The 24,998-nt window shown below is 31.2% G+C and overlaps 1 protein-coding gene across 1 annotated transcript; it reads right to left on the reverse strand.

The window, feature by feature from the left end:
• Positions 1-21,016: 21,016 nt before the first annotated feature.
• Positions 21,017-21,589, reverse strand: LOC149904201 (protein CFDP2-like). Its single transcript, XM_090108218.1, has one exon. The coding sequence runs from the start codon at positions 21,587-21,589 to the stop codon at positions 21,017-21,019; it is 573 nt and encodes a 190-aa protein (XP_089964344.1).
• Positions 21,590-24,998: the final 3,409 nt, after the last annotated feature.

Below are 24,998 nucleotides of genomic sequence, written 5' to 3' on the forward strand. Positions count from 1 at the left end.
AAAGTCTACGACATTGTTTTACATTTTTGTTTATTAGTTCAGAGACATTTCAATGCACTAAAGCTTAAATTGATTATTATGTTTTAAATTTATAATCTGAATATATGAATATAAGTATTTAGCTAAAGAAATGACGAAGTAAAATACAGATTACTAAGGGACGATTTTTCAATGCTTGGATAAAATTTATCCGTCCAATAAAGTATTACACGATAATAATATTAAAATGTCACAACTGTCACAATGTCACATTTGTCAAACTGTCAAATGCGGGCAATTAGAATACGTTTTTAAAATGGTAGTTTTATACATTATTCGACGAATAAGTTTTAACCAAGGATTGAAAAATCAGCCCTAAATGAATCATGATGTTTCATTTCAAGCAACTTTTTTCTTTAGATCTTAGACTCTAGACATAGAATTACTTGGAAGAAGAATAAATTATTTAATATGGTTAAGAAATAGTGATTTGTATTCGAACAATACAATAATTATAGAGGTATATCTGAGTGTATCTATATATGAAAATCCATTGAGTAATTCAGAAAAAACATTGTACCTATCCAGTAGAAAATGTTATTTAAAATATTTGTTATCGCTACATAGTATAAAACAAAGTCGCTTTCTTTGGTCTATGTCCTTATGTATGCTTAAATCTTTAAAATATCGCAACCGATTTTGATGCGGTTTTTTATAGATAGAGTGATTCAAGAGGAAGGTTTTAGTATATAATTTATTAGGTTTTAGACAAAGCGGGCTTATCCGCGGGTGGAAAGATCGTGGTTATATTATACATATATAAATAAAATAATTTAAGAGATTGAAATTCATTTCAAAAAGGGATTAAATATGGAATTAAGGTGAGATGAAGAGATCAGCTACAATTCCATTGATAAACCTATTTTTGTATTTTTCTTTTACTTTTCGTTGAAATGTCGTTATGCTTTGTTTATTATAAGTTTTTTTTTATGTCTCTGAGGCTTTATAGTTTCTAAGACTTGAAATCTTTTTATAGAGACATCAGCAAAAATAAAATATTTCTCAACTCGTTCGGAAACGAGATACTTACGTATAAAATATTTTGTGAACATTTTTAATTAACCGATCAATTAAAAAAAATCTATGAAGCAAAATTGTCGCGGTCCTTGAAATTCTTTCTTTTTTTAATTTCTTTTTCTTATGTGTCTGGCCAGTTACAATTATATTTTAACAAAATAAAAAAAGCAATGTTTTTTTTATAATTTTTAACAGACCAGTCCCAAGAGCGAATGATTAAAATAAGATTTAAAATCGTATGCTTTTACGCTCAAAACTTCAAACGAATTTCAATAATGGACCGTGCGTACCTATATAGATTTTTAACATTAATAAAGTCAATGCACCATTCAGCTCAAAGCCGGGTAATCCTTAAAGGAGCCGGGTAATCCTGGAATCCACTTTTATGAAGTTCTTTGTATCGGATTTGGTAAGTAAATTTGAAAATGTGTTTTAATACAAGAGTATTAGGCTGTAAACGTTGAAAGTACAAAGCGACGTTATTAAAACTTCAGAAAATATCAACAATATGTTTTATTATGTTATAATCTTTCATCTTCTTTGAAAAAGATAAATAATGGCTCCGTTTTCAGTTCTGACACCTTATTTGTCGTCCTGTTGAAGGTTTATTTACTTATACAAGTAATTTAATAATAAAATACTCTTTGAGATTAACTCATCTGATTGAATAAATACATAATACATAAGCCCTACAAACTCCATGTCTGTCACTGAAAATAACACGCGGTAATTTCAAGTGAATGCTTTCCACTAGTGGCTTTACCCGCGTTCTCTAAAACATACATCTTATATATAAAATTCTCGTGTCACAATGTTAGTCTGCATACTCCTCCGAAACGGGTGGACCGATTCTCATGAAATTTTCTGTGCATATCGGGTAAGTCTGAGAATCGGCCAACATCTATTTTTCATATGTACCACGGGCGAAGCCGGAGCGGACCGCTAGTATAATCTAAAATCTTCCTCTTAAACCTTTCGTTCTAAGCATACATAGGGACAGACAAACAACGGGAAGCATCTTTGTTATGTAGTTAGTTAATTAATTTTCTTCAATTCAAATAATATAAAATAGGCAACTTAATAAGAACTTTCTTTTCAGCCGTATTGTCTCTTATGACTCAATGATAACTTTTTAAAAGTTTTTTCAAGCAAATAAGTGTAAGATAATTGGACCTCGATCCTTTTTATTCAAAAGGCATGATTAATGATCATTATCTATTGTCTGATATAAAATTATTTCGACTTCGCGTTATCAATCATTTTAATAATTTGGTTCGCTAAGGTTTCTACTTAAACTAATACTAGTTATAATCGCGGCTTTGGTCCGTTTTATTTATTATTTTTTCTACAAATACATTAAAAAACCTAGTTTTTAAGATGGTTAACCTCTGTAGTCTATACCTTAGTGTTTTGCTGTTTAAGAGCAATCAAATAATTATTTTGAAAAGTGGCCATGTTAAAAGATTTAAATCGGTTGCTATATTCTACACTTCTACATAGGTACTTATTTTAATTGTTTACTGAAATAAATATAATACTAATATATAGCAATTAACGCCTGAAATTGTATTTTATGTGCCATTTTGTGATACCTCAGTTTGTAGCCAAAATGATGAGATAAACTTTCGCTTCCCAGGAACGTCGTATACTAAGTATATTTACTGGAATACACCGTTTCCAGTAGGTTGTTCGTCAAAGTTTGAAACTACTATATTAATACATTTGTTACAATTAATGTATATGATTGTTTAAATCTTAACTTCATTCGAGGAACATCTTATTTTGTGTCGACGTTTTGTTTAATTTCTGAAATAAAACTTTAAACTTTACTGTCATGCCAATAATTAAAAAGAGCTTACAGACAGAATATTTATGGTAGCAAAAACACAACTCCATTTTATGTAATATTTTCAGGTTCTATGCAATTTTAATATCGATCAATTTAAATTGCCAGTTATTAGACGAGATATTTTTATTTTCCCGCCATATTTTCTATACAAATGCTAGTTTCCAATTTCGAATATCAACAACGAATAATAGCTACAGACTGCGGTCTGCGACGCTCATTTTGTTGTTAGCGTGGTTATAAATTGGCATTTTAAAATGGCGTCTGATACTATATATTTTTATTGAGTGCTTTGTTATTATTTATCATTTTTATTTTTAATTCGTATTTTATTATTTGAAACCTACATTGAATAATGACGATTAAATGAAGCTTTTATGGGTGCCATCGTGGATAAAGTTTTATGTATTAGGTACTATACATATTAATCATTAGCCGCTCTTTGTATATATCTATTATAAGCTATCTTTAATACTAATATACTAATATATATTATAAAGGCGAAAGTTTGTAAGGATGTATGGATGTTTGTTACTCTTTCACGTAAAAACTACTGAACCGATTACAATGAAATTTAGCACACATATAGAGGGTAACTTGGATTAACACATAGGATAGTTTTTATCCCGGAAATCCCACGTGAACGGGAACTATGCGGGTTTTCCTTTGCAAACGCGGGCGAAGCCGCGGGCGGAAATCTCGTCTTTAATATGTGTTACAAACTTTATTTCTGTGTAGGTATGTACAATAAAGAGTATTTCATTCATTCATCAATTAATATATTATTCCAATATAACTTACCTGGCATATTACGCTGGATGTTGAACGCTAACAGCTTTCCTTTGGAATCTATATTCATACGAGTTTTAAGTACTGTTAGGTTATATACTAGAATGAAATTATTATTATTTATTTTTTTAAATATTTACCAAACACCTGATAGCTTCCTTACGAATAAATAAGTCATAACACAAAAAAACCATAACCAAACCTTAACTCCATTGTGGCATAGGTACACAAAAATCCAAGTTGAATAGTAATCTTCCTTACCGCGAAAAACATCGTATCCAGCCCCTGTACCATCTCGTCTTAAAGCGTTCTTTCCAGTGTGGAAAAAAGACAGCGCTATACAGGTCGTATAGAGCCATCGCATTCACACACTGGATATAATACTGCTATAAAACATACGGTTCCAGAACCTTCTAGTTCAAAGTATACGTCACTTACGTTATACAATATGTGAAACTCACTGAAGGGTTAAACCCGGATTGCCCTCACAGGTTGAAATAAATCCGAGCTTAGTAAAAAAACGTGATAAATTGTATCACAGAGGGCTTGAATGCTTCAAATGTATACACTTGAAACGGGAACAAAAATCAATAATAAATAAGGAAGGAATAGAATGTATTCAATATTTAGTTGTAAAGGAACGAAGAAACTTTTATCGCTTAGGGCGTAAAAAAAAATATGCAAGGTGTAATTTAAAAATCTATATCTACAAATGTCTTCTAACATTATAAAGCTGAAGAGTTTGTTTGTTTGTGTGAACGTGTAGCTAATCTCAGGAACTAGGTCCGATTTGAAAAATTATTTCGGTGTTAGATAGCTCATTTATCAAGGAAGGCTAAGACCAACAGGAGCGGAGCACTGCAGGTAAAACCTCGGCCCAGCCAGTGTATAATATAAATCTATTCAAACTAATAATATGATACCAAAAATTGTATAAAATCTATGTCATTTTCTTACGAAGAATACTAAAAACAGTTCTCTGAAATGAAATTTTACACGAATAAAATTTTTAGTCATAAAATCAAGTATTTTTATCGTATGTTAATTACCTATAATCACAAACATTTCAATGCATAGCAGTAGCCAGTTATTCTTTAAATTACATAGTGCTTGAAAGTAAACAGCTATTATTACAACAATAACAGGAAAAGAGAGAATAAATTTACTTATTCCGCACTGAATGTAAATGTGAGCTCATTACTGTTTTTGCTGAAATTGTAAATGATGAGTTAACTTGTATAATTAAAAACACATGTAAAATGATATTCATGAACATTTTAAGTACATTGTTATCTCCGATTTTGATACATGTTATATATTATATATAACATGTATCAAAATATATAGTTATATAGTATACAATTTCAGAGGAAATAAAAAAAAATCTGTTACAATTAGGTAATTTATAAAAAAGGAGCGTGTGTGCCGAGCACACGTGTCAGAAGTGAAACTTCTTTGGCAAGATTCAAAAATATCACAATCGTCGCCTTACTCCATGATGTAACGGTATTGCCATGATGTGACCTTGAAATTTTATTCTCAATAAATCATAGTCATTTTTTTAAAGGAATAGCAATAGCAGAATGTATTAGAACAATGTTATTATTGAATCTTCGATTTACTTTGAAAGTTGTGTTTCAACATAATTCTAGTTTATAGATTATCATCAATACAATACGATACATAATTTGAAACACGAAAGAAAAATTCAATTCTCTATGATTCTATATCCTCAGTTAAACAAATTGAGTATCCAATTTTGCGTCCGTTGATATTTTATACAGATCGTACAAATATTTCTTCAAAGACATATCTTGACCAACACGTATTTATTACCCATCAAGTAGGCAACTATATTGAGCAATGGCGTCGTCAATACAGTAATTAATGATCTAATTTGTAGTTAGTCATAGCAAATCAAATTATATTGTGATAGAACGCTCATCAAATCATTAATGTCATACTGTCAGAGTTTAAGTTGAGATCTCTTTAACACGCTTATTAGATTCACCTGTATGTTTGTATGTTGTTTGTATGTAATCGAGTTATTTATATTCGATTTTGACTCGCTTTATTGGAGGAGGAGCTCGCTTACTATGGGGTTTCTTGCCGGTTCTTCTCCATAGATACTGCTTTCCGAATCGGTGGTAAATTTTAAAAATATTATGTAATAATAATTTGAAAGTGCTTCTAAATGAAGTCTAATTGAATAAATAAATGTTTGAGTTTGAGTTTAAACGGACAATTTAAATTTAATCTTATCCTTCAAATCGTTTTCAAGGGTCGGTGATAATACAATGATTTCATCTCTACTTGTTTTTAGTATTGTTAAACTGTATTTATAAAAGATATACACAAATAGAATACAGGAACCATTATAACTCTCTATGTAGAGTAAACGTTACAAATGCTATAATTAACAATTCGCATTTAAGCTAAGGATATTGTTTATATTCAGAAAAAACTGTTATATTTTCTACCTCTAGTAACTATCTTAATATATATAAATCTCGTGTCACAATGTTTGTCCTCAATGGACTCCTAAACCACTTAACCGATTATAATAAAATTCGAACACCATGTGCAGTTCGATCCAACTTGAGAGATAGGATAGTTTAAACATGTAGTTACCACGGGCGAAGCCGGGACGGACCGCTAGTTGAGGTATAAGTATCACTTATGACGCATTGTCATGAGCCTGTTGCTTCATAATTCATATATGATTTATTTGGATTGAATTGTATGACGCATTTAGACCAAAAAAAGATAGAGCTAGAGCATTATTTCGTGATCTTTTAGTGCAAGTAAAACCTCATATTCAGTATTGTTCAGTATTAGAACATTGCATAGAATATTTTCGAACGCACTAAGAATAACGAAAGAATGCTCTACACGTTTACACTAAAATAATTTGACATAGTCAGGTTAGAACAAGGTTACAATGAGCATTCGCTCGTTTGATCTAAATGCACCGACAGAGGTTTCTTTTATTCTAGTATTTATAAACATTAACTAATTTTCACAAAAATCGCTTTAAATAATAGTATAATTAAACTGATGTCTAAAAACATTATTTAATTTACGCTGATCGATTCTTTATCTTTTACATATCCCATATAAAATAAGGCACCCGAATCCAATTTATTAAAATATGGATAAACCCTTTCTTCTGCAGAGATATTAGAAAATTAAAACATGCAAGAAAATTGCTCAGGGGCAAAATCTTATGCATGCAAATTTGTTACTTAAACTGTTTTGGAATAATGCCAAAACTCCCAAGATGCTTACTTAATAAACGTCCCTGTATAAATCGTTAAAAATTCTATCATTTTAGATCACGCTTCGTGATTTTCATCTTATTTATTTTTACAATAGCAAATTGTCCCTTTTTAATCCCATAATACCTAGAATAGTCATTTAGACTTTCGTAAATTGTGTTTTTTTTCCAGTAAGAAAAATTTATTTAAATAGACTTTCGTAAATTATTAAAAATACTTCAGTGTGTTCTATCTCTAATACATTTTCAGAATCGGATCTTTCTCAGAAATCTCGCTTTTGCATCTACCATTTTAAGCGAACATGTGTAATTGTGAGCTTACACAATCATGGTTAGCAGTTAACTAGATTCGCTGAAATAAGTTCATACATAAGTAATTTGGATTAACATATTATTAACTAGCTCTCCGCCCGCAGCTTCGCGCGCGTTTTCAAAGGAAATCCCTCCTAGTTCCCGTTCCTGGGATTTCTGTGATAAAACCTATGTGTGAATTAAAAATGAAGCTAAATTTCATGAAAATCGGTTCAGTAGTTTTTGCGTGAAGGAGTAACAAACAAACTTACGCCTTTAGTAGATGTAATATTAAGTAGTGCTTTTGTCGCGTTTTCGGGCACAGCTAATAAAATAACAAATAACAAAATACCAAAAACAAAAAATTAAACTACACCCATAATCAATACAAAACAAAGCATACAAAAATATTATAACACATTTCAACAATTAATTTATTTACGATTATAACCTGGTAACGGCGCCATAATTCCATTTGTAAATCCACAAAATCCAATTATCGTAATGTTCATTAACCATTGGATATATCAGCAAAAACAGTTTCGGTCAAATGAAGTTTCTTTATTTACCCAAGCGTGCTATCGATACGAATTATTCTGTTTCAATAAATACTCTTATTCCTTCACATTTCGATTGGAAAAGAAATAATAGATATTACATATTGTTACGAATAGTGGAAAGAATTTTCTTGATCATCCATTGATGGTGCTGAGATTTCGATATAGAAGTTATTTGAAAACATTCCATCCTTACTCCATCTCATATTATTCGAAACAAAAGATGGTAATAGACTTCAATTATGTGGATATGACTGGCCGATTGGCTTGGTTGGTAGTGACCCTGCCTTACAAGCCAGAAATCGTGGGTTCCATTCCCACCTATGGCAAATATTTGAGGGATGAACATATTTATGTTTGCTCTGTGTCTTGTAATTATATATACATATATATGTATTTATGTAATATTCATGTATGTTTATCAGCCATTTGGTTTCCATAACACAAGCGAAAGCTTACTATGGGATCAGATCGTGCCGCGTGTGAAAATTGTCCTGAAATATTTATTTATTTTATTAATTTATTTTACTCTGTATACAGATAAATAAAGTAAACATACAAGCAGCCAAAAATGTATTTTCGATACAAACAAAAAATATCAATATATGTATATCAATTTCACAACCACAATAACAGGAAAATTATTTGCTCGCGTCGAGTTTTATTGCAACACTAGCGACCCGCCCCGGCTTCGCACGGGTGCAATGCTGATACTAAATACACTACAGAAAAACTGTGAACGTTGTACAATATAAAAACAAAGCGGCCCGCTCCGGCTTCGCACGGGTATAAAATATATAGCCGGGCGGCCGCCGGCCGGTACCGCCGCAAACGCTACGTCCCGCAATTTTTAAATCTGTAATATCTTCGAAAATATTCACTTAAATCATACGGTGTAAAGGGCCATATAGATCTATATTAAATGAACAATGTATTCAAGGTATTTAATTGGTTGATTAATGCTGTATTGGTTAAAATCGTTTCGAAAATTAGCCATTATTTGTCGTAAAAAGTAAATGACAAAAATAAGTTATTGTGGGTTATCCATAAGAGATAGACATATACCATCGCGGACTTTTCTGTAGACCTTTTCAATGTGTATAAATACTTAGTACATTATTTTGATAAAACTCGTAGGGTTCAGCCTGCGTTTGCAATGTAAGCGGAATAAATGTAATTTTTTACGACATCACATTAGAAACCTCAAAAATAACAGTACTTCTCCACTATTTAATGGATGTTATTATACATATAAACCTTCCTCTTGAATCACTCTATCTGTTAAAAAAAACTGCATCAAAATCCGTTGCGTAGTTTCAAAGATTTAAGCGTACAAAGGGACATAGGGACAGGGAAAGCGACTTTGCTTTATACTATGTAGTGATAGTGAAGTTTCAGTTTTCTCGCGTTGAAAACACATTGTATACTTTTATCATGATCGATATATCTTTATGTATTGTCATATCACGGATATTTTCATCCGACTTCAAAAAATAGGTTCTTAAATGGACTGTTAAAGTGAAACTTTTATTACATCGTCTCAAACTTTTTGGTCTGTGTAGCTCATGTCGCGTGTATCGCGGCTGCCGAGTAGGTATACCTACTCGGCAGCCGCGATACACGCGACATGCGCTACACAAAGCAGTGTTCGGAACCGTTCGAACAGTTTCACTTTTACCGTGGTTTCATAAAACCACACAACATTTTTTCTTTTTAATTTCTATTTTAATTTAGTTAAGTTCTGCCAATTTGAAGGTGGTTTATTTTTTTGTATTTTTTTTAATAATCAGTAGGCAGACGTTTGAACACAATCCCATCTGATGGAAAGCGGCGATGTGGTCTACTTGAATGCACGTCTGTCTAGGAGGAGCCTTTTCACCCTAGCTTTGAAGAGGTCCAGCCCCCCTAGACAAGTGGCTTTCTATTAGCGTAAAGTTCAATAGAATAGATTATGAATGTATGAGATTGACGTAAGCAATCGTCGTCGTCGTCGTAAGCCACTTGTCTAGGGGGGCTGGTTAAACAAATATAATGAAAGTTGTGTTAAAATGACGCAGGAAGCAATATTCCGATAGAATATTTTCTAAAACTAGTGAGATGATAACCGTAACTGTAAACTATCATTACACACACCAGGCTCCAGCTGCAATGCATGGGAAACTATAACATAGTTTCGAAGCATTTGACTCTAGATTTTATAGATTTTCTAGTTAAATATGTCTCCGAGTATTAAAATGAAGATACACAAATTAGCAGTTGAAATTAGTTATTAAATGATTTAAAATGCACACGCTTTTTATAATATACAATACTATTCTAGATTCCCTTAATGTATATTTTGAACAAAATAAATAATTTGATTCGATCGCAAGAGCATATTACTGGCAGTTTACAGTTACTTAAATAGTAATTAATATCACATTTACCAAATTATATTTCTAGTCAAGAACGTAATTAAAAAAAGAAAAGAACATTTTTGATCTAGAAAACTCCACACGTTACCTTTACTAAGAAAAATATTCATAACGATAATAACCGGAGCGTATAATTAGTTTCACCTTTTTTATCAAGTCTGAACACTCGTGTTCGTAACACCTTTGGCACAAAGGGGTTTTATATCACTAGGTACATAGTATAAAGCAAAGTCGCTTCCTAATGTCTGTTTGTATATTGTATGTTAAAGCTACACAACGGAATTTGATGCAGCTTTTTTAATAGATAGAGTGATTCAAGAGAGATTATATGTATAATTTTTAGTTTATGTATATAATTTATAATGTATTAGACAAAGCGGGCGAAGCTGCGGGCGGAAAGCTAGTTGTATAGTACATATATTTTTTCAATTCGTATTGAAATACTTTTTACTGTATGTTTTAAAACTAGAGGTTGTAGTTTAATTGAAGTAATTTTGAATTTGAGAACAACGAAATAATTCCTTAATATTTTCTGAGTACCTACGTTTTTTCTCCTTCCTTGAATTTTAGTTCCTATTGTAGTCTTCGCATTTAAAAAAGATACAAATTGAAATTTATATCAGACATGACTTGATTTTATAACATTGAATCACATCTTTCTTGAAATTAAAAGTAGGTACGAATCTATACGTACAGACATTTTTTTTTAATTATTAGATAGCACAAACCAAATATAGATAGCTTTCTCTCATTAAAGAAATCGTCAAACTTTATAATATATTAATCTTTCAAACTGTATATTAAATTAATCTTTCTCTCATTAAAGAAATAGATACTTACCTATTTATAGAAATAATAATATAAAAGTAAAATCTAGTGATAGAAAACGCCCTCAATAATTTATATTCAATTCAAAACACGTGTCTCTGTAGTCTCTTATTTCTAAACGAATCGAACATCAGAGGATTTATATGAAAAACTAGAAAGAATCATTTCTTTCTTTGATTCAGTATTTGATTAGAAGCTGATAAAATTGTAGCTACATGAAACATTCTAATCTTACTAATGAGTATAGAGTGTATTACTTCTCTTTTGTTTCACAAATATATGAAGAAAAAATTGTTATAACAAATCAGGGGTTTTCTAATTAATAATTAAATTTAATGATTAATGAAAAACTTGTAACCTGCGGGTTTGATTTCTACGAAACGTTTTATACCTATGAAATAACAACCAAGTCCATAATCTTAAGCTGCTTTTCATCATCTACAAACTAATAAAATTCTGGCCATTCATAATCGTAACAAGAAATAAATCAACTGTAAAGTTGTTTTAGAAAATTACCATTCAATACAAAATAAACTATGCATTTAGGGATAAATAGTAATCTTAAAATACTGAAAAATATCAATCATAACGATCTTCAGATATTTTTTGTTAATTCAGTCATCGTTTACCATTTGTATGAGAAAAATATTAAAACACACATTCATGACGTGAACCTTAATAAAACATTTAAAAAGCTAAAACGATTAACAACCAAACTTTGGACACCGGAATTAATCGAATAAAAATTTAACTTATCTCCAAAGAGTTAAACGTGGCGAACTTTCAAAATGCAATTATTTAACTTATTAAGTGATTTAATGAACTTTTATTGAAAAGTATGCAGAAGTTTAGAGTTTTCTTAATGAATCCCGTGGTTTTCGCGTAAAGTTTCCTAAGACATTTTCGCGCTTATTAGGAATTTTTCTATTTATTTAATCATATTTTTTGTGTGCATTGTTGTAACGATTTAAGATTCCGCTTTAAATTGTATTTATTCGTTTTATTAACTATTAAAGACATTAAAATAAACTGAAATTGTGTTCCGATATGTAATCGATTCGAAAGTGCTTCTAAAAGAAGTCTAACTGAATAAATAAATGTTTGAGTTTGAGTTTAATTAGTAAGTTTATTACAGCTCTATGATATTAATTATTATAACATTACTTATTTCGTCACCGTGAAACTAATTATTTTAATGTAATTGTATTTCATTACTATATTTTGGACGAGAATTTCATTTACGCAAATAATTAATTAATTTACTTTAATACAGGTCTTATCCCAAATAATACTGTTGTATTATTTACAATAAACAAGTTATCTATAAAATAAAAGCTCATACAAAAATATATTAAGCTATACTACTAAAATTGCACTGCACTGCATTTTATTATCTAAGTTTATATTTACGAAAAAGTAAGTTAACGGATTAATTCTAAGAATTATTAATTATATATATGGTTCCTAGGAAATGTATGTCATTCCTAAAATAGCTTGAATATGTTAAATAAATTATAGCTGTAAGTATATTTTAATTAATCCAAAATCGTCCATCAATTCTGACTTAAAACATAACAATGAAAAAAATACTTTTACCAATTATATCTCACACACAAACAAAAAACATATCTGCTTCAGCAATATTATAATACTTTACTATATCAAAATGATGATTAATTATCTTTTATTAATCACTTATCCACAAGAGCTTCAAAATTATCGGGTATTTTCCGATAGGTTCGTTGCAAACAAATGAAGGAGTCAAGTTTTTAGTCAAGGTTAAAAAATAGAGTTCGAGAAGTGTGCCTGATTTAGTAAAAGCTCATTTTCACACTGTTTGTATGCATTTCCTGAGAACATTTACTATGGTGGTGTTTATTTCAAAAAATTATCAGTATAATACCATGTAGGTTGTACCACGTGACGTCGAATGGTGCAATTCTATTGGTCGATATTTGGGTCGGAAAAATAATCACAAATATATAACGCCATTAGTGTCAGCAAGTTTCGTAATATAAAGCAAGTTATCAGTATAATTTAACAGTTAACAATAATCTGTTAACAATGTTGCCAACTTCCGAAGTCGAACTTCCGAGTTGCAAGCGCTTGCTTAATTGTTCTCAATATATGTAAATAAAGCATTAATTAATAATATGTGTTGTCCTGTTTAATAATACTTCCTAGTAATCTTCTTTATATATAAAAATGAATCGCAAAATGTGTTGGTAAGCGCATAACTCGGGAACGGCTGAACCGATTTCGATAATTCTTTTTTTATTATATTCCTTGAAGTACGAGGATGGTTTTTATGTACAGAAAACGTAAATATGTACCACGGGCGAAGCCGGGGCGGACCGCTAGTATTATTATAAATGCGAAAGTTTAAGGATGTGTGTGTGTGTGTGTGTGTGTGTTTCTCTTTCACGCAAATACTACTGAACCGATTACAATGAAATTTAACACACATATTGAGGGTACATACACATAGGATATGTTTTATCCCGGAAATCCCACGGGAACGGGAACCACGCGGGTTTTCCTTTGAAAACGCGGGCGAAGCCGCGGGCGGAAATCTAGTGCTTTATAATTATTAATACATATTCAATAAAACATAGTAAAAAAAATGTATTGGAAGTATACATATATTTTTTTTAAATACATTCAGACTTATGTGTTTTCTTCCATCAGAAAATATAATATTATCTTCTTATATATAAAAATTAATCCAAAATGTGTTGGTAAGCGCATAACTCGAGAACGGCTGAACCGATTTCGATAATTCTTTTTTTATTATGTTCCTTGAAGTACGAGGATGGTTCTTATGTAGAGAAAAAGTAAATATGTACCACGGGCGAAGCCGGGGCGGACCGCTAGTGTTGAATAAAACGTTCGAAGGATTCAACAAAAAGAAGGAAAGATTTTAGTTTTTAAGCGTAAAGTACTTTAAAAGTGAATTGAAACATATTTACTGAAAGAACAATAGCTTATTCTAAATATAACCATCATCATATTTATATCCATTTTTCATACAATAAAATAATATCCTTGCAGTATAAAAATAATTTTTAAAAAATTTGTGTATGTTAAATCAGCTGAGATTTTAGCGCAAAATTACCCAGTCTTCCTGTGAATATTTTTATGTATAAAATTTTTCGTTTATGCTATGATGTAGGGTTGGCACCCATCATTTTAACGGTCAATGTCTATTCAAATTCTATGTTTTTAATTAGAAAAGTCTGTCTTCATTGACAATAAAATTTGAATTACTTTTATTTTAAGATTTTCTTACGATCTACATAAAATCAAAATTGGAACATTTATTCACCAAAACTTCTTTAAAAATGCTTTTTTATCATCATTTAACAAATATATTACCTATTCGAAAGCAGTTTCAACAGAAAACATCATCAATTTATTGTGCACAATAATATATTCCATAATAAACTTACTTAAAAGAACTTGTATCAAAAACATACCAAGTCAAAAATAAACTTCCCAGTCCCATAGGCACAAACTATATCCTAAATAAAATTAAGTAGACCCAGAAATATGTTTCGGTTCAACCCTGAAAGTCGGTCTATTCACAATTAGTGATATTGTGTGTGATGCAAATAGCTTGTGTCTCCTGGGACGGAAAAATGTTATAAAAATATACTTTTCAAGTCTCTACGTGTAGCGTGTGATTGCAATTATTCAGTGTGTTTACATATTTTTACAGAAATGTTTGTTGTAAGGGTTATTCTGAGTGTTTATTTTTGCCATTTACAGCTACTTACACCTACTTTTTATGGATTTTCTTTCGATCGGGTTTGAAAAAGTTCTCACATCTACTAACTGTCTACTAGTACTAACTATATAAATGAATACAATCCCATACAATTATGCTTTCTGAAGATAAAACAACAATTTTAATGTTAACCTACTAATTAATAATGATAGCCAGAGCGCCCAAAAACTTGTTATTAATCATGTCTTACACAGAAAAAGCAAACACATTGATATAACATATCATTTTTTGAGGGAGTCTGTTGAAAATTAAATACATGTGTACTAGCGATATGCCAGCTGACATTTTTAAAAAATCACTTTGTGCAAGCAAGCATTACAAATGTATTAAAGCTCTGGTGATTGTTTATAATATTGTATTTGGTTTCATATGATGTAGTGGGGGTGTTGTTTTTAATCTATGTACATCAAATGAAACCTACGTCATCTAGTGAGTAAGAGAGTGAGGAATGTATTACTTTTGTGACTGTATGAATTGTATTGATGTATCGGTTCATTCGTTCTTGCTCATTAAAGACACTTGCCTCTTGTTCGCAATCAGATACACGTTGATTTATTTTATTAATAAAATTAATACAATTTTCTTGATCACTTCTAACGTAAGTATAAGGCCTATAGAGTTTAGTATACGGCCTAAAAATTGTCTGAAATTAAGAAAAAAATAGTATTACACATAGTACAGAAATGGAAAACGAGTTTCCATTTTGTCATTCTCTGTAGCAAATAATGCTTATTTCTCGACATTGGATTCAAATCGCTGGTGTAAAATTAACTTCTGTTATAATAACCTAACTTTTGTCGTAAAAAAGTGTTTATTGTTCCTGTTATTTAGAAAGTACTTAAAACGTATAAATAACAAATTACGAAGTTTATAATTATGAAAGCTGGGAATATTCAATTGGATTGCTTAAATAGAATGTTGAATTTGTGTCTGGTGTTTCGTAGAAAATACTGGTTTTATAAAAGTAAGCAATAATTTTATTCAAACTTTGGTAAATTGATATACGCCTTCTCATAAGCCGCCAGTCATAAAGATACAAGCCGTTTGGGTGCCAAAGAAATATCTATACTAATATTATAAAGCTGAAGAGTTTGTTTGTTTATTTGAACGAGCTAATCTCAGGAACTACTGGTCCGATTTGAAAAATTCTTTTGGTGTTAGATAGCCCATTTATCGAGAAAGACTATTGTAGGCTATACATCAATACGCTAAGACTAATAGGAGCGGACCCACGCGGGTGAAACCGTGAAGCGCAGCTAGTCATATAGATATACATACACTCGAAAAATATAACACCTCCTTCTGTCGCAGCCGGGTTAAAGTATAATATTTAAATATTTTTACATTTACGATTCTACTCACAATTTTATATATTGTGCTACTGATAAATATTATTATTGGACAATAATATTTATCAGTGGCAGGAGACAGGAGTTGACACTCCATAACGGGATTTGTAGTTTTGCAGAATAATAGGTACAATTGAAATAGCTTGCCTGTTTGCGGTTAAAATATCATTACTAAAGTTGTTAAATTTTATAGAGAAATTATACAATCGGTTATTCGTTATGAAGGCATATATTTATTGAAATATATATCAAAGTACTACCGAAATTTAAAAGTATCTAAATGTTATAACGTTATTTATGGATGTTAAATTTATTACTTATTTGTGATTGAATGTACGTCTCTTCAATTTTCATATACGGAAATGCAATCAATTCACATCACACACAGTATAAAACAAAGTCACTCTCTCTGACCCTTTGTCCCTATATTTAATAGATAAAGTGATTCAAGAGGAAGGTTTTAGTATATATAGTGTTTAGACAAATCGGGCGAAGCCGCGGGCGGAAAGCTAGTTTCGGATACTAAAACCGACATATTGACTGTCTAGATTTATTGTCGAGCCAATTTAATAGGCAACATTTGACGTCTATCAATGTTATCTTCATAGGGTGGTAACCTGCTTAAAAACATCGATTAAAGTGAATTAATCGATACGGACTTGAAACATTTGTCAATCGAACTTGAAACACACGTCAATAATTTATTATGATTTTTTTCCCAAGTAATCTATGCATTCGATTCTAGATGTCAGATTTCGATTTTTAGAGTAACGTCTCTGGTATTTAAAAAGAAAAAAGGTTTATTGACACAAAATTGTAGCAACGTCAATTCTTTAAATCAGAAATTGTTTATTATGTTTAGAATGGTTTATCAGTTAAATCAAATCCTAAAATTACTTGTATCGGTGATTATTATTATAAATATGTAATCGTAATTGAAAAAAGTTAAGCAAATGTGCAGTTCTAACAAAACGAAATATCATTTTATTCTATGTCGTCGTTACTAGGTTACGTTGTTGAATTTTGTTGAACTGTCAAATGTTGCCTATTAAAATGGCTCTACTATAGAGTGATAAAAGCTAATATATTTAACGAAGCTAATAAAACAATACATTACAAAATCAGGTTTGAAACTGTTTAAAAATATCAGTAATTGATGGTTAATTTATTCTACCGTAAACTTAATATACATTTTGAACTTTAATGTATAGAGAAATCTCATCATAATTATCTGCTTTATCTAAGATTCCTTACACTGAAAAGCACATTTTTAATATATTCCATAATATTAAAGAAACCGCAGTCTGTTATCGAAGTCTGTGCATGATTGACAGGATTTTATTAAATTTACACAATCGCCGCGTCTGCCGGGTTCTAATTTAACTCCAACTTATTTTTTATGGGACCTTATTTGCATGATAAATCTTAATATTAATTAACAAAACTTTTGAAATTAACTGTTTGAGCGAACGCAAAGATTAGATGACGAGGAGAATCTTGTTTAATCTAGTGGTACGATATTTGACTGCCTTCTTGGTACAGTGGTTGACGTGTGAGCGTAGAACCGAGGAGTTCTGGGTTGGATTCCCGGTGAAAACGAAGAAAAAAACATTTCGCGGTCTGGCAGGACACAGAAGGCTGATCACCTATTTGTCCCTAAACAAAATCGATCAGTGAAACAGATGTATAATGCATCTGCTCCTTACCCCATTATGTCCCCACATGGGAGTTCACTTTTACGATATATAAATAAAAAAAAAAATAAAAATCGTTTATTTGTTTCAAAACACAGTTTACAATCATTTTAGAATACACTAGTCCCCACACTAGGATCCCCTGTGTTGTGGGAAACTAGTCTCTTCCTATGTTACAGAAGTATTTTTTAGTTTCTAAAAATTAAAAGCTATACATTGCATATGGAAAGCATGTTTGTATATTTCATTTGAATGATTTTTTTATTCAATAAAATTCGTGACTGTAGAAAAATTCGGCAGGCATAAGTTGTTATTTCAATTGCGTTTCCAAAACAAACACAACAATCTCACATTCGTATGCGAATTCCAGATTCTTTCCTACTCTATGTTTATAGTAAAATATTTTTGTATATACGTTACGATCCTTATTCATTTTTAATTAGCTTTGATGTTTCTGAATCAGCTATTTTTACTTTGACCTATACTAAATACTTACAGGAGATTCATTAATTACTATAATAATTATACCCGAGGAACTGAATACTAAAATAATAAATAGTCATACATTTAATTCTTGTATATTTCGGTGCAACTGTTGCTAAGTTTGTAGGTATGTTGGTCATTAATATTTAGTGTTGTTGTAGTATTTTATTCTCTATTAGAGAAATTTATGATTAAAGCTGTTATTAATATCACAATAATTTATTATTTCTTGTGGGACTGTAGCCAAAGATCCATAGAGCAAATAAATTTTGAACACATTGTAAAAAATTGTTTAGTCTGTTGGAGTTATTTGAACAAAAATAAGTCTGTTAAACATAAAGAATCCCAATATTATGACATATAATACTGATGTTTTTTATAGCGTTGGTAATGTATTTTTCTACATCCTAACCACATATTATGTGAATGAAATTATTTCGCCTCTCAGCTATAATTTTCTGTGACCTACATAGCGTGGAGCCCTAATAAAGCATTTCGTGCGTCACAAAATTGATAGGATTACCGCCCCCTACTGATTACTGCTTCAATCCTTATATTAGCTAAGAATTGGTATACAGGGTGTCAACTGAGATGAGAAATCATCAAAAACTCTATAAAGTACTTCACAAAATTGATTAAATTCAATATTGCTAAAACAAAATACATAGTTTTTGTTTTCAAAAACATGCATATTATGACTGAAACTTATACGAGTCGTTTTAATCATTCACTTCTCTTATGAAACCTATGCAGATATTAAATTACCATCAGAATTGAATAACACTAATGGTTTCAATGATGATGTTCTAACATCATTCTAAAATAAAGCATATATAACAAATACGTAATGCTTTTTTCTTCCAAATCGACCTCATATTTCAGACCTGTCCGAAACAAATCTTCGACTACCTAAAATATCATCCTGTATATTAGGTGCGAATTGGTATATATTGCTAAAAGATGCCTCCTAGGCTTTGTTTAATAATAAATGAGTTTTTCCAAGACGTAATCATAATATGGCTTAAGGTTTATCGTTTATAAAAAGCGGCCATAAGACATTTTTCCAAGAAAATAAGACCAGACTTTCGTTAATCTTTATGTTTTTTTTTATGAATGAAGTACTTTATAGATTACCTACTGAATTATTTCATAAACATGTTTTTAGTTTTTACCGTTACCACGAGTAAAGCTCTCGTGATCATAATAATAAAATATTCAAAACGTTGAATTTAATACGTTTAAAAATATTAATACCAATTGCCCAAATAAATAAACAATAAATTAATTTATTCACATACACAACTGATAAACTCATTTTGAGAATTATTTTTGGTCCTGTACTTTATATTGAATAAGATTTTATATATCAACTTATGATAAAGATATAGATTATTGACCAACTTTAACCTATATAGTATACTAGCTTTCCGCCCGCGGCTTCGCCCGCGTTTTCAAAGAAAAACCCGTTCCCGTAGGATTTCCGGGATAAAACCTATCCAATGTCCTTTCTCGGGTATCAAAATATCTCTATACCAAATTTCATGCAAATTGGTTCAGTAGTTAAGGCGTGATTGAGTAACAGACAGACAGACAGGGTTACTTTCGCATTTATAATATTAGTATGGATAGCTAAAGAAGATATTTCAACGTTCCAAAGTAACCAGTAAAAGTTATTTTAATAAAAGTTAAATTTTACAAAAATAGAGTAAGTTTATTACAGTCTAGTTTTATAAAAAATTATACAAAAATCTTGCAAAGTATTACTTTGTAATGTAAATGTAAGCATGTAAAACATAATGTAACAGGTCGTTATATAAAATTTAGTGAACTGAGACAATTTGCTTGCTTACAAGCTATAAAATTTATATTCTACAACCCTTATACCGTGTTTAGGAGGCAATATCGTCATATAATATCGATATAAAGATGATACGGCACATGACTGAAGTACCTTTTCTTTAATAGTTTCAAATAAAGTAAATTTTTGAGAAATCACGCTCTTTTCTTTAATTTTTTCTGATCTTTTTTTCAAACTTCCTTGTTAAGTGAAACTTCTTTGGGCGCATTGAGAGTATAATATCAAGGGTATAATCGTCATGGCATACCGACACGTCATGGAGTGAGGCAACAACTTTAGTATCTTGCCAAAGAAGTTTCACTTCGAATACATAAAAAAGCGTGTGCGCTTTTTTATTTAATTTATTTCATCGAATACAGCATATTAATAGTTCAAAGCCCAGTGTGAGATTTTATACAATTTATAAAATACATTATTGCAAGTTTTCAAATTTAAAATTCAACTCCAAATATGTAGAAACATAACTGTATTTCAGTGAACGTGACGGTACCGCTCCCCCTTTAAAGTGAAACAACTATCGGAAAGATCGAAAAGGTTGTTTTGGGATTCCCTCCTCCCTCCTTAAGTCGAAATCCTCGAAAACTCCAAAATGATCACGACCCTCAGCAGTGATGCTGAGGGTCGTGATCATTTTGGAGTTGTGATTTCCTAGTTATTTTACGCCATTTGTCTCGATCTTCTGCGATGTGGATTGCTTCAGGTACGCTAGTTTCTACGGTCGTTTTAATTTGATCTGACCAACGCATTGGGCTACGGCCTCGGGGCCTTTTTCCTTCTACCCTGCCAGTTAGAAGGACTTTAAGTTATAAAAGTCGTCAATGTCCTCTTCCTTGGCTTTTTCTGTGGGGGCATATATTTGTAAGATATTAAGAATGTGAGGTTTAGCATTGATCTTCAGGGAGATGATTCTGTCAGAGATAGGATTATAGCCCATTACGTATTTTGTCATATGTGAGGGAAGAAGAAAGCCCACGCCATTTGCGCTTTTGTTTTCGGAGCCAGAGAAGTACAAGGTGTTACCAGAAGCGGTTTTAAAATGTCCTTGGCCCCTCATATGTGTTTCGCTAAGACCGAGTATGGAGATGTGATGATCGGATGCTTCTCTATCCACGATTGTCAGTTTTCCAGCCTGAAGTAAACCACGAACGTTCCAAGTTGCGAAGCGGTGTTCTTTACGTAGAGGTATCCTTTCTCCGGAGTTGCTTTTACAGTTAACATTAGTTCTTCTATCGGATTCTTCACAAAACTCAATAGAAGCTTCGGTAGCATATTTCACATCACTCAGCCCGGTTACTGAGTGACGCCGATGGTCAGTCGGATCGCATGACATTGGCACATCTGTAGTTACACTTGTTTCCATAATGATTCTCATAGGATTTACTCATGGTGGGTTCCCACGTCCTTCCATGGCAGGATTTTAGAGGGGTATTTAGTCCCTCAGGATTACTGCAGCCCATCTTTGAGTCAGGTTAATTAACCGCCGCCTGACGCTCGGCATTGTTGATTTTACAGCTGGGTGGGTGGAGTCCAGCTAACCCTCCTCTTTTCTCATCCGGGCTTGGGACCGGTAACGGCAGAGTTTTGGGATTAAATTACTGCAAAATCTGAAAATGTATGTAAACAAATTACTACAGAACCTTACCTATTAACATTCACATTATAACATATTAAAGAATTTAAAAATAAATATTCCTATCGAGATTTCAAACTCATATTTCTTAGGAACTCTGAACTGCACCCTCAAACCAACTTACCAAAAGAAAACGTATACAAATGCACACAATAGAACTAATAATATATTGTTTACAAACTAGTCCATAGAAATAAAGTCCAAGACGATAGCACTGGAAACTATCGCTTAAAATTTCTTAATGACACCGCATTGCCTTGTAAAGCCGTAGTTTGTAACTACGTGAGATGTGCACTTTAATTTTATGAGTTGAAAATTTAATTTAACTGCTGCATTTATCCAATTGTAAGAAACACGCTGGCAATTAAAAGTAATGTTCTTTGATATTCAGAGCTATTGAAAACTATGATATTAAACACTAGCTGTGCCCCGCGGTTTTACCCGCATTGCTCCACTCTTGTTGGTCCTAGCGTGATGATATATAGCCTTCCTCGATAAATGGGCTATGTAACACCGAAAGAATCTCAAATCGGACCAGTAAGTAGTACCTGAGATTAGCGCGTTCAAAAAACAAACTCTTCAGCTTTAAAATATTAAGATAGCTTATAACATAACATAATAGTTATAATAGATTATAACATAATATCTGTAAACATAAAAATAAAACAATGAAGTAAGTGAAAATCATTTCAATGAGTCATTTTAAATGAAGCTTACGCTAGCAGAATATGAATGTAGCTTAACTTTACTTTCCTTCAGTAAAGAGTGGTGTGTAGGTGTAATTGTGTCACTTATTAAAATTTATTTTATATAAGACAGAGTAAAGTAAATATGTATGTATGTAAGCATATGTCTTCTCAAGAAAATCCTACTACGCTATCCTACTAATATTACAAATGCGAAAGTTTGTGAGGATGTGTATTTGTGTGTTTGTTACTCTCTCACGCAAACACTACTGAACAGATTGCAATGAAATTTAGCACACATATAGAAGGTAACTTGGATTACCACATGGGATAGGTTTTATCCCGGAAATCTTACGGGAACGGGAACCATTCGGGTTTTTCTTTGAAATCGCGGGCGAAGCCGCGGGCGTAAAGCTAGTACTTTATAAATACTAAGTCGTACTCTGTGTAAAGACACCTCAAACCACTGAATAAAATCTTCACTAAATAAAGAGCTATCTTACCAATCCTGAATATTTTGGTCACGTCCTACCATTCCACTGTTGGTTTAGAACCTGGCAAGGACTTGAACTAAATGTTACTATTGGAACTTTCTAGAATGTAGAATGCATAAAAGTGCAGTTAGAATTTTTAAAGACTTTAATGTAAACTTTACCTCTAAAAGCTCATTTGACACTTATTTATAAAATTTTACTTTAAAAAAGCTGTTAGATAATAACAGTTTTAATATAATTGTATGGGATAACAACAATACGACTAAAATCGATAACAATGATAACTACCAACAAATATATAAACTAGTAATGAGAGTTAGATATTAAGTGGCATTAAAACAATTGTGGTACTTAACAATAATTCTTGGATTAACCTGAAATATATCATTGAAAAAGCATATTGCATCAAGGAAACATGGAATTCAAAATTAACAAAATAAACTTGTATAAAAAAATGTGATAACCTAAGGTGATAAGAGTCTAATTGATGAGTCTAAGATGGCCAATAATAATCACATCGTTCACTTACTAAACAGTACATAAATAGAGAGTACCACTGCATTCATTAAAAGAAATAACGTAAAAGTTTGTAAAATATTTTTCTAATTTCCATAAAATCTTGAATAGTTCTTGTTATTGTGGTTAATTGGTTTCAAGGCCCCAATTAGTTAAAAGGTTGCTAAAATACCCTTATTTAAGTTACTTAAGTAACTAGATTGGACGTTTTAATTGATTTTAATCAATCATAGCGCTTGTAAACTGATTTCTTAATGTTTTTATTTCTAACTGGCTAACCACGACTTTGTTCAAGTTAATTTTGCCATCGTCCGACATCAAAATATGTTTAATTCAGGATCAAAATGTAAAGCTTTCTTCTGCTGAAGGAATTTTCAAAATCGATCCAATAGTTTATGAGTAGAACACACCGTTTAAACCAACAAAAAAATGAACACTTTCCGGTTCTGGTAGTATGTACTACCAGTCATAACAAATACCTATATCTAATTACGTACAACACATTATAATCTTCAACGTTTTCAATAAAAATACATAACAATAACAACAATTATATTTCACAAATACGACACAAAAGAAGTCAAAAAATATCCTTTGTGCATCATTTCTATAAGAACCTTACATGTTCCATACAAATTGAGAAGCAATAACCTTTGAGATCTCTATTGCTATTAATCATGTTCAAATCAAAATGCAAAACGAAAGCCTTTACTTTATTATTGGATTTTCATAGAAATTGTTTCGTGAATTTATTATGAAAGGTTCGACGCTATCTGTTACGTAGTCGAGCACGTTTGACGTTCACGAATATCTTGTATGCTACCTGCACTGATTTCATTACGTATTTTTAGTCTTGAAACTTTTGATAGTAATTTTTTAAATAAATTTCCTGCAAAGAATACAGAATAAATATGTATAATAAATTCTATACAATCTCCGAAATACTTACCCCATTAATTTGTACTAATTCAGAAAATTTTCTGTTTTTTTTTTCGAAATTAGTTTTTATTGTATGTGTAGTTTGTTTAAATGTGAACGTATACACCTAACGTTTTATAACGTTTGGTAAATAAATGACAATTATTTTATATCAGTAATTACGACTAAAAGAAATTTCTACGAACATGATTTTCTGGAAAAGTTCAATGTCACGATAGCAGCTAATATGTGCCATATAATCCCAGACACATGGATTTTTCCAAGAAAAAATATTTCTTGAAACACAGATTATATTGGGGAAATAATAAAACAAAATTAAATCCACGTTGATTCGTGGCATCATATTTTTTCATGGCGTTCTTTTCCGACTAAGCAGTAAATATGTAATTACAGTTTTAAGCGTGTATGAAATGATTCCGTATTTCAGTTAGTAATCACACTGGGTGGACGGAGAATGAAATTATTTTGGATTATATAAAAAAAGAAGGATTTAAGCAGTTCCGG

This window comes from Colias eurytheme, chromosome 12, assembly GCF_061535395.1.
Source record: "Colias eurytheme isolate Ceu_HAF_F1 chromosome 12, ilColEury1 Martin Lab GWU primary, whole genome shotgun sequence".
NCBI lineage: Eukaryota > Metazoa > Arthropoda > Insecta > Lepidoptera > Pieridae > Colias > Colias eurytheme.

Excerpts from the sequence above, each read along its gene's own strand:
- LOC149904201 (XM_090108218.1), bottom strand. The coding sequence starts at position 21,589 with ATGGAAACAAGTGTAACTACAGATGTGCCAATGTCATGCGATCCGACT.